Source organism: Chiloscyllium punctatum, chromosome 32 (genome assembly GCF_047496795.1).
Source record: "Chiloscyllium punctatum isolate Juve2018m chromosome 32, sChiPun1.3, whole genome shotgun sequence".
NCBI classification, from domain to species: Eukaryota; Metazoa; Chordata; class Chondrichthyes; order Orectolobiformes; family Hemiscylliidae; genus Chiloscyllium; species Chiloscyllium punctatum.
In genome coordinates, this window is record NC_092770.1 from 66,923,615 (window position 1) to 66,939,153 (window position 15,539).

General features: G+C 39.2%; 1 protein-coding gene across 1 annotated transcript in view; it reads right to left on the bottom strand.

Annotated features, from left to right (window-relative positions):
- The window catches only part of zcrb1 (zinc finger CCHC-type and RNA binding motif 1), a 40,088-nt gene that overhangs the window by 4,573 nt on the left and 19,976 nt on the right, over positions 1 to 15,539 (bottom strand). Inside the window, exons 3-7 of the mRNA XM_072552599.1 lie at positions 10,872 to 10,900; positions 6,331 to 6,442; positions 6,122 to 6,229; positions 4,247 to 4,356; positions 4,067 to 4,151 (exon numbers count right to left, since the gene is read on the bottom strand). Coding sequence (XP_072408700.1) covers positions 4,067 to 4,151; positions 4,247 to 4,356; positions 6,122 to 6,229; positions 6,331 to 6,442; positions 10,872 to 10,900 — 444 coding nt within the window. The remainder of the gene's footprint in view (positions 1 to 4,066; positions 4,152 to 4,246; positions 4,357 to 6,121; positions 6,230 to 6,330; positions 6,443 to 10,871; positions 10,901 to 15,539) is intronic.

Sequence of the window (15,539 nt, forward strand, 5' to 3'; positions counted from 1 at the left end):
TCCACCTGGAGTCCATCATTCCTTGACATTCAATGGTGTTAACATTGCAAAATCCCCAATTGTCAAGATCCCAGAGGTAACGAAAAGAAATAGGAACAGCAGTATTCTGCTCGACCCCTAACAGTCTGCTCTCCATTCAATACATTCAGGGCTAATCTGACATTCCTCATGTCAACTTTCTTGCCTTTTCCTGTAACCTTTGATTTCCCTACTGATCAATCTCAACCTTAAATATACACAGAGACTCTACTCCCACAGCAAGGAGTTTAAAAGACTCTCAAACCTCAGAAGACATTTCATCTCATCAGTCTTAAATTCTGAGACTTTACCCTCTGGTCCTAAACTCTCCCTTGAAGGATAACATTCTCTCAGCATTTACTCTCTCAAGCCCCTTAAGAATCTTACATATTTCAATTATATCACCTCTCATTCTTCTGAACTTGAATGAGTAGAGACCCAACTGTTTAATCATTGCTCATTAGACAATCCTATTCCAGAAATCATCCTAGTGAACCTTCCCTGAACTACCTCCAATGAAATAGTATCTTTCCTTAAATACGGGGATCAAAATTACTCCGATTATCATTCAGCAGACATGCAACTGGATTTGCCATACAAACTGCAAGACCAAGCCAGAGGATAAGGATATTGCAGCGAGCAACTTACCTCTCAATTCCTCAAAGCCTGTCCACTGTCTAAAAAGACAGCAGTGAGGAATATGAAAGAATACATCCCACTTGTCTGGAAGACTACAGTTCTAACCACATTCAAGATACTTGACATGAACCAGGACAAAGCAACCTGCTAATTGGCATCTGAGCCTCAAAACATCCACTTCCTTAACCATCAACTTTCAATAGCAACAGAGCACACCAACTGCAAGATGCACTGCAAAAGAAATCACTGTACAAACCCACAACTATTACCATCTAAAAAGGACAAAGGCAGCAGATACATGGAACATCTATGTTCTGCCTGCTAAAGTGACCCCAAGCCTCCAGTTGCTTGCCATTTCAACACACACTGTTCCCAAACTGACATTTCTGTCACAAGCCTGCTGCAGTGTTCCAGTGAGTCTCAGCGTAAGCAGTGCTACATCTCACTTTCAACCTATGCAGTCTGCAGCTTCTAGTACTCAACATTGAATTCAACACCTTCAGAGCTTATTTCTATTCTTCCACGTACCTAGTCATGACATGGTTGCTTTCAGCATGGTCTACCCCTTGTCCCCTACTCTCAGCTCTCATGGTCACTTATTCAGCTTCTTTTTTGTCTTGGCCTTGTTTGCCTTCCCCTTTCAATTCTCTGTCCCAGAAATCTGTCTTCACCTATCTGCTCACCTCCCCCAACTTCATCTTCAACATAAATACCACATCTTAGCTGCTATCAGTTCTTGAAGAGTCACTAGACGCAAAATGTTAACTCTGCTTTCATCCTACAGATGCTGTCACACCCACTGCGTTTCTCCAGCAATTTTGGTCTCAGATCTCCAGCATTTGCAGTTCTTTACTTTTTCTCCCCCCAGAGTTGTTACGAGCAGATTATTGATAGTACATTCTGCTTTACCGATGATTGGAATTTTGTTACTCGTAATAAGTAGTCCTTGTTTTATACAGAAATCTGGTCGGTTTTTTTCTGCAAAACTGTGGTAAATTGGGCACATTGAATACTTGGATTAAACCTTAACTTTTGTGGTGATCTGAGGAATAGTAGAGCTTGAGTATTAGTATTGTTGCTGGATCATGTCAAGTGCAAATAAGGAGAAACTGTTTCTAATATCACCAGGTTGGTAACAGAAGGCACAAATTTAATGTTAACTTCTCACTTTGTCATTTGTTTTTTGAAAGAAACCTATTTACACTACAAGTTGTGATGATCTGGGTTGTGGTGTCTGAAAAAGCTGTTGCAACATATTCAATAGCATCTTTCAAAAAGGAAATGGGATACTTAGTAAGAAAAAGGTTAATTAGATAGCTCTGTCAAAAAGCCAAATCATGCACAATAGGCTAAGTGTTGTTCTTTGATACTGTATCAATCTATGAAATTTGTTTAAATTATACGTTACTGTCTCTATACCACATTCCTCTCCTTCCCTTCAACCATATTCCCATCATCTTCCTTTGTGTATATATCTCTGGTCCCTTTCTATTTTCTCTCATGTTTTCTTCTGGTCAGCATTTCTGAATTGCCCTCCTCCCTAAATAGCATGCCCAAATCTACAGCCCCAGTTAGGGAGTAGGATTTCAAACATGGTGACCATCTCTCCTACTTTCCAAGCAACTTTAACACATTACTAATGTAACATACATCAAAATACCCGACAGATTTAACAAGATACCTTTTGCTAGTAAGTTTGCAGATGACACCAAAATTGGAGCTGTCGTAGACAGTGAAGATCCCTCAGATTACAATGGGATCTTGATGAGATGGGCCAATGACGGGTGGCAGATGGAGTTCAATTTGGATAAATGAGAGGGGCTGCATTTTAGGAAAGCAAATCTAAGCAGGACTTATACACTTAATGGTAAGGTCCTAGGGAGTGTTGCTGAACAAAGAGACCTTGGAATGCAGGTTCATAATTCCCTGAAAGTAGAGTCACAGGTAGATAGGATAGTGAAGGCAACATTTGGTATGCTTTCCTTTACTGGTCAGAGTATTGAGTACAGGAGTTGGGAAGTCATGTTGCGGCTGTGCAGGACATGGGTTAGGTCACTGTTGGAATATTACGTGCAATTCTGGTCTCCTTCCTTTCAGAAGGATATTCTGAAATTTGAAAGGGTTCAGAAAAGATTTACAAAGATGTTGCCAGGATTGGAGGATTTCAGCTGTAGGGAGAGGCTGAACAGGCTGGGGCTGTTTCCCTGCAGCAGAGGCTGAGGGGTGGCATTATAGAGGTTGAAAAATCATGAGGGGCATGGATAGGGTAAATAGACAAGATCTTTTCCCTGGGGTGGGGAATCCAGAACTAGAGGGCATAGGTGTAGGGTGAGAGGGGAAAGATAATATATATATAAAAAAAGAGAGAGACCTAAGGGGCAACATTTCACGCAGAGAGTGGTACATGTGTGGAATGGGCTGCCAGAGGAAGTGGTGGAGGCGAGTACAATTGCAACATGTAAAAGACATCTGGATGGGCAAGTGAATAGGAAGGGTTTGGAGGGATATGGGAGGGTGCTGGCAGGGGGGACTAGATTGGGGTCGGATATCTGGTCAGCATGGATGAGTCGGCCCAAAGGGTCCATTTCCATACTGTACGTCTCTATGACTCAATGCTATCGGAGCAGTTATTTAACACTGGAATGTGCCCACAAGCAATTACTCAACATCAGGAACTTGACCTACTATATTGCATTTCAGCTTTGAGGGGATGAAGCGTAGGCCACAGGACTAAATGAAAGTAATGGTAACTTCAGGGCAAATAGGAAGACAGGAGAGAATTAATTTAGACAAATGTGATAGTGACAGACAAGAAAGTGAGAAGACAGAATGTGGAAAAAGAGAGATCAAACTTCTATCTCCTACCTCCTCCCTTTAAGAACAACTGTTCATTCTCTACATTTTGCCTTTCTCTCCTCCATTCCTGTCTCCTCTCCCTAGTTTGTGTCGTCCCACCTTCTCATCTCATTAGGAATGAAAAGTTAGGGAACATTGAACAGGTAAAAGGCCTTCTGAATGCTCTGGCACAAGGCAGGTGGTAGAGTCCATTATTATTTAATCTGCAGTTACAGCTCAATTAATCAATTTTATAAACAACAAACTGCAGCATGGGATTATATACGAGCCAAGTGGTATGACTATGGGTTGATACCATGTATGTTATAAGTATCCAGCAAAAGACCCCAATTAAGCTTTCATTACAGCATTAAGCCAATCAATATAATGTCATCAACACAGATTAATTACAAATACAATTAATTGCAATACAAACAAGAAAACCTGCCAAAGTTTGTTTGCAAAGCAACAATAATTAAATAATTTTCATTCTAAATCATTTTTAGTCAGATCCAAGTTAGTTTGTGATCCAATGATATGCATCAATTTATTTTCTCTGAATCAAATCACTTACCTGAAATGCAATAGCTTGACTCAAACTTTCAAGGGCAGGGTCTTCTCCTTCATCTTCACTTTCTTCCTGCTGCTCCTCCTCCTCACTGAAAATGCAGGAAATATTTATTTTGATTTGCCCTCAAGACAAACCTCTTTTTAAAAATACATTTTTAACAGGTCAACTTTGCAATATACCCACATTTCTTCTGGCTCACTGATTTTTTTCTTTTTCTTTTTCTCTTTCTTTTTAGGAGGTTCTCGCTCTCCAAGCATATTTTTTGGGCATGCATAACTCAAATGGCCATAATCCTGCATTGAGAAATGAAGATCACATTTTCAATACTTCAATATTTCACTTCTTTCCAAAACACATTTTAAAATCTCAGCTTGAGAGATAAGCCAAACACTTTACTGAATCTTCAAGATAAATGCTGGTTAAGTATGGTGCAACTATACTTTGCTAGCAAATTAGTATCGCTTTAAGACTCACTTATAAGCAATAAATTTGTAAACTTGAATTTAGTATTCAGAGTGATAATTTGTAAGAAAAATGCTGCTTAGGCTCAAGCTGAAGAAAGCATATACATTAACATGCATTTCCTCAGGATCAAAAAAATGTTGCGTAGATTATCCTGTTCACCATTGTATCCTTTGCAACACAATCCTGTGGAGACAAAGATCCATCTTCACCTTCAGGATATCCTTCATCATGCTGTGTGGTATTATGCCGAATGGGACAGATTTCAAACACATCGAACAACTCAAGACTAGATATGAATGAGGCACTGTGGAATTTAGCAGAAAAATCAGATACAACCACAACCTGTAACCTCAAAGCCCAGCATATCCCTATTCTACTATTACCATCAAGCCAAGGGATCAACCCTGATTCACTGAAGAGCATACCAATAGAAGCAGCAGGCATTACTGACAATGAGATTTCTACCAGCAAAGCTAAAACATAGGTCTACTTGCATACCAAGTAACCCAATCAACAAGCAATACACAGAGCTAAGTAATCCCACAATCAACAAGTCAGATCTAAACTCTCATTTGGTCGCTTCCAACTGTTAATGGTGGTTGCAAATTTAAGAAGTCATTGGAGATGGCATCTCCACAAATATTACCTTTTTCAAGTTCAGTTCATCAGCACAAAAGACAAAGCTGAAGCATTCATAAACATCTTTCGCCATAAATATTCAGTGAACAATCCACCTTGGCTTCCTCCGGAGATTGCTGGTGTAACAGATGCCAAAGTACAGCCAATTCACTCTATGTTATATCAAGAAACATTGCCCTGACAACATTTTGGCATTAGTACTGAAGACTGGCGTTCCCCAACTAGCTGCGTCTCTACCAAAACTGTTCCAGTACAGTTGTAACAGACATCAATATAGAAAGTTTGCACAACTATGAACATGTACAAAAAGAGTAAATATCACCCAGCCAACTACAACATTGAGTATAATCTCAATCAGCAGCAAAACGATTGAAGGGGTTGTAAACAGTGTTAGCAAGTGGTACTTGCTCAACAAAGACCAGCTCAGTAATGTTCACTTGTGGGTTTCATCAGGCCATTCAGCTCCTGACCTCATTACAGCCTAAGCCCAAAAATGAACAAAAGGACTGAACTCAAGGGCAAATGAGAATCACTGTCCTTTGTATCATCTTATCAAACTAAGTTTTGACTATCAACTTTACTTCCAAGATTTAATTCTGTGGCTGCCTTTAATTTGTTGTTATTGATACACATCAACATACGTGACATTCATATGGTATACTATACCTTGAGTCGCACAAATTACAGTTGTGTGTAAATTTAGTGAAGGATCTAAATTGTGTATGTTGAGAGAACGGACAAGGAACTGCGTGTTTAATGACATGCTTCCCACATTTGTACATGGTAAGTTTGGATTTTCTCACATTGAGATTTCATTTTATACTCGTAGATGTATCAATTCACATTGTGTGTAACTTAACCTAAAGCTTTCTCTTAAAATATAGTAGAATACTGTCATGGCAATAAAACCTAATAATTGCATTCATGCTTTGCATTTAAGAGTGCTGTACTCACACCACATTCATAACATCTAGATTTGTCGGTGTAATTGCGCCTTCTTATGAATTCAGATGCTCTTCCATTGTCAACTGCAATACTTGCTTTCACTGTTCGGCCAAATAACTGCAATTGACAAGGAAAACAATCACAATGTTATGTAAAATACAATTCTTATTCAGTTGAAAACAAAATTAAAATGAAATTGGAAACAAAACATAGCTCACTTGCTTGTTGTTAAGTGCTCTCGTACAGTTGTACGCTGATTCTCTATCCAGAAACAGAACAAATGCCACACCTTTACTTTTCCTGGAATCCTTATCCCTCAACACCGTAACTCTGTAAACAAATACATGCAGTCTCAACAAATTTGAATGAAAACCATAAAAGGTCAATGAACTAAACAGTCTTCACAGAAGGCTACACAGTGATTAATTGATTTTCGAGGGAAGCAATGTTGTGTGCAAGTAAGCAATCTTACTCTACACTCTAACATTTTACACTCTATTACCAGAACCAATAAAGATACTCAATGTAGTGACTAAATTTCAGCCAATTTTAAATCCTTTTCTTTATTTATACTTAGTTAAATAAAATCTTTAAATTTTTCAAACTGTCTGAAATGCTCTACCTAGTTTAAACAGTTAGAATTTTTCACAAAACCATCCAATTACATGTGAGGTAGTTTTATAGTTACTAGCCTAAAAACCAATTATCAACTCCACAAAGGCTAGATAAAAGAATATGATATACTTTGGCCTGGATTTTACAATTGCTATTGACCTCAAAGAACACATCACGGTGATCTAGTCTTATTTGTGAGAGAACTTCAACTTTGAGTGAGCAAATGATCAGTGGGCTCATTCACTACGATTTCCATGTTGAGCTGCAAGGAAATCATCAAGCGAATGCTCCAACAAGGAAATTAACAGCACTAATCATCAAATTGTTATGAGCAATGGATTTGTCAAAATGGTTAAGTTTTAAACAGTCTCCTTTACTTCAAGGTAAAATGAGAATAGTTTGGAGAGGGGAACGTGATATCCCATAAAGTCTGCCTGAAGAAAAGCCTATGAAATCTGACACTGAATTTGTCTGGAGCCAAACACATCAATCTGCAAGGGAAAAGATATTTTGTGAGCCTGAGGCCTTCAACACAGCACTGCATTTTTGCTGAATGGCTAAACATGGTGTGGCATTTTTGGTAGATAATGGAGAATATCTTGGCTGTAGATTAGTGTATCAGTTGCTCATGAATGTAATGTTTAATTAACGTTAGTTCTAGTTTGTTAAGTTTTAAAATGTGAAATTTCAACATGTAATGCTTTGCATTGATGACTGGGAAACTTATTGTTTTCTTAAAAATAAGGTTATTGGTCTCCATTGAGATTGTAAGAAAATCCATACGATTTTACTAATGTCCTGCAAGAAACCGGATTGGCCTACATTTGACTCTAGACCAATAGCAACGTGATTGACTCTTGGTTGCCCTAGGAATGGGGAATAAGTGAAGCCTTACCAGCATCACTCAGATCCCATAAATGAATAAAAGAAAATCACATTTTTATTAGAATGAATTAAAGATTTGTACATTAAACGATGAATTAAAGGTAGAAGCTGAAATATCATAAATAAACCAATATATTGTTCAGCTATTTCAAAGATCTGACAATTGGTTGCAATGAGATAATTCACATAAAAGTGTAAAATAATATCTTCATGGCCAAATTGGTTACTCAACGGTAGTCATTACTCAAATCACCATTCAAAACCCAGCTGCACCCTATTAAGTCAGTCTTCATTTTGTATGGGAATTCTAAAGTTAAATGCAAGTGGTTAGAAATTATACTTGAGTTATAAAAAGTCCAAGTTGGGCCACATCTGGGAATACATAGACAGGTTTTGGACAGTACACCTTTGGAAGGATGTTAAAATTGAGTCAGGTTCAAAAGGGGCGATGACAATAAACGTGAAAGTTCAGTCAAATAATTGCAAATCCCAGGCTGTTATATTCGTGCAAGTAGAAATATTGGCAGAATATTTGTTAGACTGTGCATTGCAAAGAAGAGTTTGGCTCAATTGGAAATATTTTTGGCTGATTTAGTCGGTTATACAGTGAAGTTCAGACCTTGATTAGTAAATTTGCAGATGATACTAAAATAGGCAGTATTGTGGACAGTGAGAAAGGTCATCAGAAATTGCAGCAGGACCTTAATAAGCTGGGGAAGTCTAATATAGTTAAGTGCGAGGTGTTGCATTTTGGAAAGACAAATCAAGGTAGGAGTTTCATGGAGAATGGTAGGGCCTTAAAAAGGTATGTCGTGGATCTTGGAGTTCAAGTGCACAGTTCTCTGAAAGTGGAGTCACGGGTAGACAGGACAGTGAAGAAAGCTTTTGACACACTGGCCTTCATCAGTCAGGGTGCTGAGTATAGAAGTTGTGAAATTATGTTGCAGTTTGCAGGACATTGGTGTGGCCACATTTGGAGTACTGTGTTCAGTTTTGGTCACTTTGCTACAGGAAGGATGTTATTAAACTGGAAAAAGTGCACAAGAAATTTACAAGAATGTTGCCAGGACTCAATGATCTGAGTTACAGGGAGAGATTGGACAGGCTAAGACTTTCTTCTTTAGAATGTAGGAGACTGAGGTGGGGTGGGGGGATCTTACAGAAGTGTATAAGATCATAAGAGGCATGGATAAGTTGAATGCACTCAAACTTTTTACCAGGGTTGGGGAATCAAGGACTAGAGGCACCAGTTTAAGGTTAGAGCGAAAAGAATAAAAGGGAGCCTGAGGGGCAATTTATTTTTATGCAGAGGGTGGTAGGCATATGGAACTGTCAGCAGTAGTGGTTGAGGCAAGTACATTAACTACATTAAAAAGGCATTTGGACAAATATATGGATAGGAAAAATTTAGAAGGATATGGGTTAGGTGCAGAGAAATGGGGTTAGCGTGGATGGACATTTTGGTCGGCATGGATTAGTTTGGGCCGAAAGGGCCTGTCTCTGTGCTATAGGGTTCTGCGACTACATAACTTTGGCTGTTTCTTTTGTGCAATACTGAGGGATTGCTGCACACTCCAAAGCATTTTTTAATGTCTATTCTACTGGCTTTAGTCAACGTTAGAAATGGAAAAAGAAACTGATGTGTTAACATAAAGCTTTGATTCAGATTTGATTGTGCAGATATTTTCTTGGGATCCATGAAGTTAATGGATCATTGAGCCTCAAACAGATGGATATATACCTTATAAAGTGCATAACCTGAAGAACCGGTTATTACGTTCCCTTTACATGCAACTTGTATATCTGCACTCTTTAAAATGTTTGTAAATTCATTCCCCTTTCCCTGAACTTGATTAAGTCTATTATATCTCTTCTTTACCCCTCAGTTCTGGTTTAAACCCATAACTTGAAATGTTAATGCTTTCGCTCTCCACAGATGCTGCTAGACCTACTGAGAGGCAGATATGCTTGGAATCACTTCACTTAAAATCAAATAAAATTGCCTTTGTGTCACAAAATGAAAATTATTAACATACTCTATTTATCCCGACCAGTGGATCACCTTGCTTAATTAAATTAATTTCTCGCAATTCTTCAATATTTTACCCTTGTCACAATCTTTGCTGGATGTGGTCATTCAAAGCTTTTTCAGCAGTTTATATTTTTAAAAATCACTCAAATGGGGACTGATATGATGAGGAAGGGAGTAATTTCTTGCATTGGTATTGGAAACATGCCACAGAAAAGGGAGGTAATGGGGGTGTTCTTCATGACTTTAGTTCATAATTTGTGTCTCCATTTTGTCTTGTTTCTTATTTGCTCACTTGGCATTCAGATTGCCATTATGCACTTGCAATCTATCTGGACCCAACTTTTATTCCCTTACCCATTACCAAAAACTTTTAACCATTTAGCCTCTCCTCCTGTCACATCTTTGTCCTCATCTCACAACCTCTTTCCACTTGCTTAAAAATCTAGTGCATATTATTTATCTTTCCACTATTCCCGATAAAGGATCATAATTTGCGGGAAATGTTAATACTGCTTCTATCCGATGAAGCTGCCTGAACAATATCCAGCACTTTCTGTTTTTATTTAAAATGCAGGTAAATTTACATTCAAAACAACAATCTTGAGCTAAATATATGGCTCAAATTATTGTTTAAATAATAAGACTTTTGCAAGTCACATTTCAAAGCTTGGAAGAGTGATACCTTTGAAGCTAAAGTTTGATTTTCTGTCAGTTGAAACCAGCTGATTTGATTTTTAGCTTGAACATCTTGTGTATTACTGCAGAATTGAATTAACACTGTTAAACATTGTAATGCCACGGTTAATAAAAAGTACAATTGAAAGTTTCGTCACGAGTGCTTCTGAGGTAATTAATACTGAGTATGATACTGGTGGTGATCTCTTCTCCAAGGCTTGAACAGAGTCCAGTTAAATGTCAATTTCAAATACTGGATCAGTTTTTGGCTGGTACCTTATTGAGGAAATATTGGTTGCCAGATGTACTTCATTTCAGAAATCCTACAACTAAAGCTTTCCAAATGCCAACACAAAGTTTACAATATTTAAATCAGGTTGCATCAATATTGCTCGAACTAGCTTTGCTTTGCTATTTTAACTCACATATGACACTGAAAATGTTCGGTAATTTGTTTTTTAAAAATCAAAACAAAAAATACATTTTCATTCCATCAATACCAGAAATTTGCAACACAATTTATGTCATTAGAAATTCTTATGTTTTACTTACTTGACCACTGTGCCATACTTGGAAAAAATCTGAAAGAAAAACATTGTCAAATGAAAGTTGGATAAATGAAGAACAAAAATAAGACACATGACTAGTCAAATCTCTAGTCTTCTTCCTCTTTTTGCAGTTCTGGTGTGCTGCAGTGTGTTGTGGCCCTTTTGAATAGTGTCTTGATGCAACTTCGTTTGTGTGTGTTGGGGTGGTTGCTTTCATATTTCAGGACTTGGTCTGTGTGTGTGGCTTTCCTGTATACCTTTGTGGTGAATTCTCCGTTCGGTGTTCTCTGTACCATCACGTCTAGGAATGGGAGTTGGTTGTCCTTTTCTTCCTCTCTAGTGAATCAGATTCCTTTGAGTGTGGCGTTGATGATCTGGTGTGTGTTCTCTATTTCTGGGTTTTTGATGATTCCAAAAGGTGTCATCTACATATCTGACCCAGAGTTTGGGTTGAATTTGCGGTAAGACTGTTTGTTCTAACCTTTGCATTACTGCTTCTGCTATGAGTCCAGAGATCGGTGAGCCCATGGGTGTTCCGTTGATTTGTTCGTATATCTGGTTGTTGAATGTGAAGTGTGTTATGAGGCACAGGTCCAGTAGTTTAAGTATGCTGTCTTTGTTGATGGGTTCAACGTCCTGTTGTCTGTTCTGTATGTCCAGCAGGTTGGCTATTGTTTCTCTGGCTAGGGTTTTGTCGATAGAGGTGAACAGTGCCGTTACATCGAATGAGACCATGGTTTGTTTCTTGTCTATGTGTATATTTCTGATGATGCCCAAGAATTCCTGTGTTGATTGTATAGATTGTCTGATCCGCTGATCAGGTGTTTCAGTTTCTGCTGTAGTTCTTTAGCCAGTTTGTGTGATGGTGTCCCTGGTAGTGATACTATGGGCCTGAGTGGGATGTTTGGTTTGTGCATTTTAAGTAGTCCATAGAATCTGGGGGTGATGTTGCTTTCAGGTTTAATTCTTTGTAGGTCAAACCTGGTTATCTGTCTGTTTCTTTGTCGATTCCTCAGTGTCTTGTTTATCCCATTGGTGAGCTGTGGGGTTGGGTCAAACTCCCTCTTTTGGTAGGTGTTGGTATCTGCAAGTAGTAGTTGTGCTTTTTGGATGTAGTCTGCTTTGTCCAGGATGACCGTCATTCTGCCTTTGTCTGCTGGTAGTATGATGATGTTCTTATCGTTTCTTAGTGCTTCCCTCTCCTTGGTGTTGAGGTTATGTGTTTGTCCTTTCCTTGTTATCAGAGGTACGATACTTTGTCTCACTGTTTGTTGTGTCTCTTCTGTCAGTCCATTGTTCCTGAGTGTGCATCCTAGTGCTGCAAGGAAGTCTGCTGTCTCGGCGTCCCTGTGGTTGTAGTTGAGTCCCTTGGCCAGTATTGTTCTTTCCGTGTCCGTGAGCTGTCTGTGGGAGAGGTTTCTAACCCAGGAGTGTGTTGTGGTGTCCTCTCTGTTGTGTTAGTTTGGCCATTTTTTCTTTTCGTGCCGTTTTTTTGCGGGGTGTGGTCCTGTTCTGTCCTATGGTGACGGCCTGTTCTATGGTCTGGGTCCGTTCCTGATCGGTGGTTTTTGAAATTAACGATTTTTGGCGTGCACTTTCTTGTGTATATTTGTGAAGTCTGTTGTGAGCATCTGTAATCATTACCTGGATCATCCACAGTCCGTTCTGTCTGGCTGTGTCCCTGGCTTGTGGATTGTTGACTGGTGGTCTGTATCTGACACATGGTGGAAGGATTCGATTCTTTCGGGCACACACACAGACCAAGTCCTGAACTATGAAAGCAACCACCCGAACACACACAAACGAAGTTGCATCAAGACACTATTCAAAAGGGCCACTACACACTGCAGCACACCAGAACTGCAAAAAGAGAAAGAAGAACACCTATACAATGTATTCGCCAAAAACGGATAGCGGCGCAATTTCATCAACAGATGCCTAAGGGAAAGACAATGGAACGAGGACATGGCGCAACCCAAAGGACTAGCCACACTACCATACATCAGGAGCATTTCCGAACTGACAGCCAGACTACTGCGACCACTAGGACTCATAACAGCACACAAAACCAACAGCCACTCTCAGACAACAACTCACCAGAACGAAGGACCCGATACCCAGCATGAGTAAAACTACGTCGTGTACAAAATCCCATGCAAGGATTGCACAAAACACTACATAGGACAAAAAGGAAGACAGCTAACGGTCCGCATCCATGAACATCAACTAGCCACAAACCGACATGACCAGGTATCCTTAGTAGCCACACACACAGATGACAAGCAACATGAATTCGACTGGGACAACACTACTATTATAGGGAGAGAATTCCTAGAGGCATGGCACTCATCCACAGGTTCTATCAACAAACACGTCGACCTGGACCCAATATACCGGCCACTGCAGCAGACAGCTGGAACTAACAACCGGAAGCGGCAGAGACAAGCCACTATAAACGTCGGAGGAAACATCACAGAAGGCTCCCAAGCACTGAGGATGTCACCTAGACAGGGGACGAAATGTTTGCAACACAAATTCCCAGCTCTGCAAAGAGAGCCACAACAACAGATATAAAAGAGAGACCGAAGGGGCAACTTTTTCACGCAGAGGGTGATACGTATATGGAATGAGCTGCCAAAGGAAGTGGTGGAGGCTGGTACAATTGCAACATTTAAAAGGGGCATTTGGATGGGTATATGAATAGGAAGGGTTTGGAGGGATATGGGCTGGCTGCTGGCAGGTGGAACTAGATTGGGTTGGGATATATGGTCGGCATGGACGGGTTGGACTGAAGGGTCTGTTTCCATTCTGTACATCTCTATAACTCTAAATGCATCTTTGTTGTTAAAAAAGTGTCTTCATTTACAAGATGTGGTGGAAAGAGACTTTGTTGCAACAACACAAGAAAGTACTCATTATCCAACACTAAACTGCTTACTTAATGTGTTTGCCCCCTCACTCAACTCACTTCATTGCATACTACCTCTATGTGCAGCATGCAAAGCAGGAACTCTCTGTTTACTCTGACATCACTTCCTTCCTCTGTGGCCTTTACCCATTATACAAAATAGACAAGGAGGAGGCGAGAAGAACACAGCAAGCCAGGCAGAATCAGGGAGGTGGAGAAGTCAATGTTTTGGATGTAATCCTTCTTCAGGGTGCTATACAGCTTGCTGTGTTTTTCCAGCTTCCTGCTTGTCTACCTTGGATTCCAACATCTGCAGTTTTTTTTACTATTATAATCATAAAAGAGACAATACTGTGAACAGCAGAGACCTTGACCTTTACCGAGATACTTGCGTCACGTCAAGCACATCCTGACTCGGTCAAATATATCACAATACTTCCATTGTTACTTCAATGGCCATAATGAAATGCCCGACTTGAGAATAAATGAGTGTTAGGACACCAGAAAGAAAGACTTTAGGAATTTAAGAAGCTGGCACACCATTACCTTCTCAGGGCATTGAAGGATAGTTAACAAGTACAGTTTTCCAGCATTTTCCAACAATTTTCTCCATCAGGGAGAACGCACAGATGCCTGAACACATGCACCAGCAGATTTCAAAACAGTTTCTACCCTATTGTGTTAGAATACTGAATGGACTCTCAAACTCTGAACATTCACCTGTACCTGTGTTTTTGTTCTTGCCGCTGTGTACCTATTATTTACTTATCTATGCTACTTAACTCTGATCTGCCTGTATTGCTCGCAAGGCAAAGTTTTTCACTGTGCCTCAGTACACGTGACAATAAATTCAATTCAAAAACTAAATCTTTTGCCAGACACAACTTGAAAATCGAAAACAGAGATCCAGACTTCACAACTTTGCAACAAAAAGAGTAACTCCAAGAGTAACTCATGAACACCAAGACACAACATGCTACAATCACAGTGAATTTGAAGATTGTGTTGAGAGAAACAAATTATAATAGGAATATAAATTTAAATTTATACTTGTCAATACTTAAGCATTTCACAAATCATTCAGGCAATTCCATCAAGAACCAAATGACCTAGTTTATGACGACATCATGGTCTAATCTGTTTACTGATATTAGCATAAAAATATATTTGACTGAAAACAATGTTTTATTTATTGAATATTTTTTCCTCATCCCCCTCCCCCAAGAAAGGCCTGTTACTCTGACAATCATTACAATAACGGTGCAGAAATGCCCATTTGAGAAGTGCTTTCCTTTCAAATAAAAATAAAAGTCAAGGGTCATTTGTTTTAAGGTATTGACTTACAACACCAATACTCAGCGTGCCCATGTTGAAGACGGCAAGTTCAAGATTCATAGTTCTCAAATCAACCAACTTTGACCTGTCACTCTTTCATATCTCCAAACCACCAACTAACTGAGTCTAAGAATATGCCAGTTTCAACTGCCTGGATGTGAGAGATCTTGTTTTTTGTAATAATTAATTCATTTATTCATTCATTCATTGGATGTGTGTCATTGGCTGAACCAGCAATTTTTGCACATCCTCATTGTCCTAGATAATGAATTCTAGTCACTTCCCTATCATTACATGCCATTCTTGGGTACAATTAATCAAAGCGCAGTGAAATTTTGAAAAGGATACAAAGATTGGGTGCTTTTGTTAATGTCTTCTTATGAGAAGACTGCTATGTATGTACACCTGTGTCCTGTGCCACATTTAATA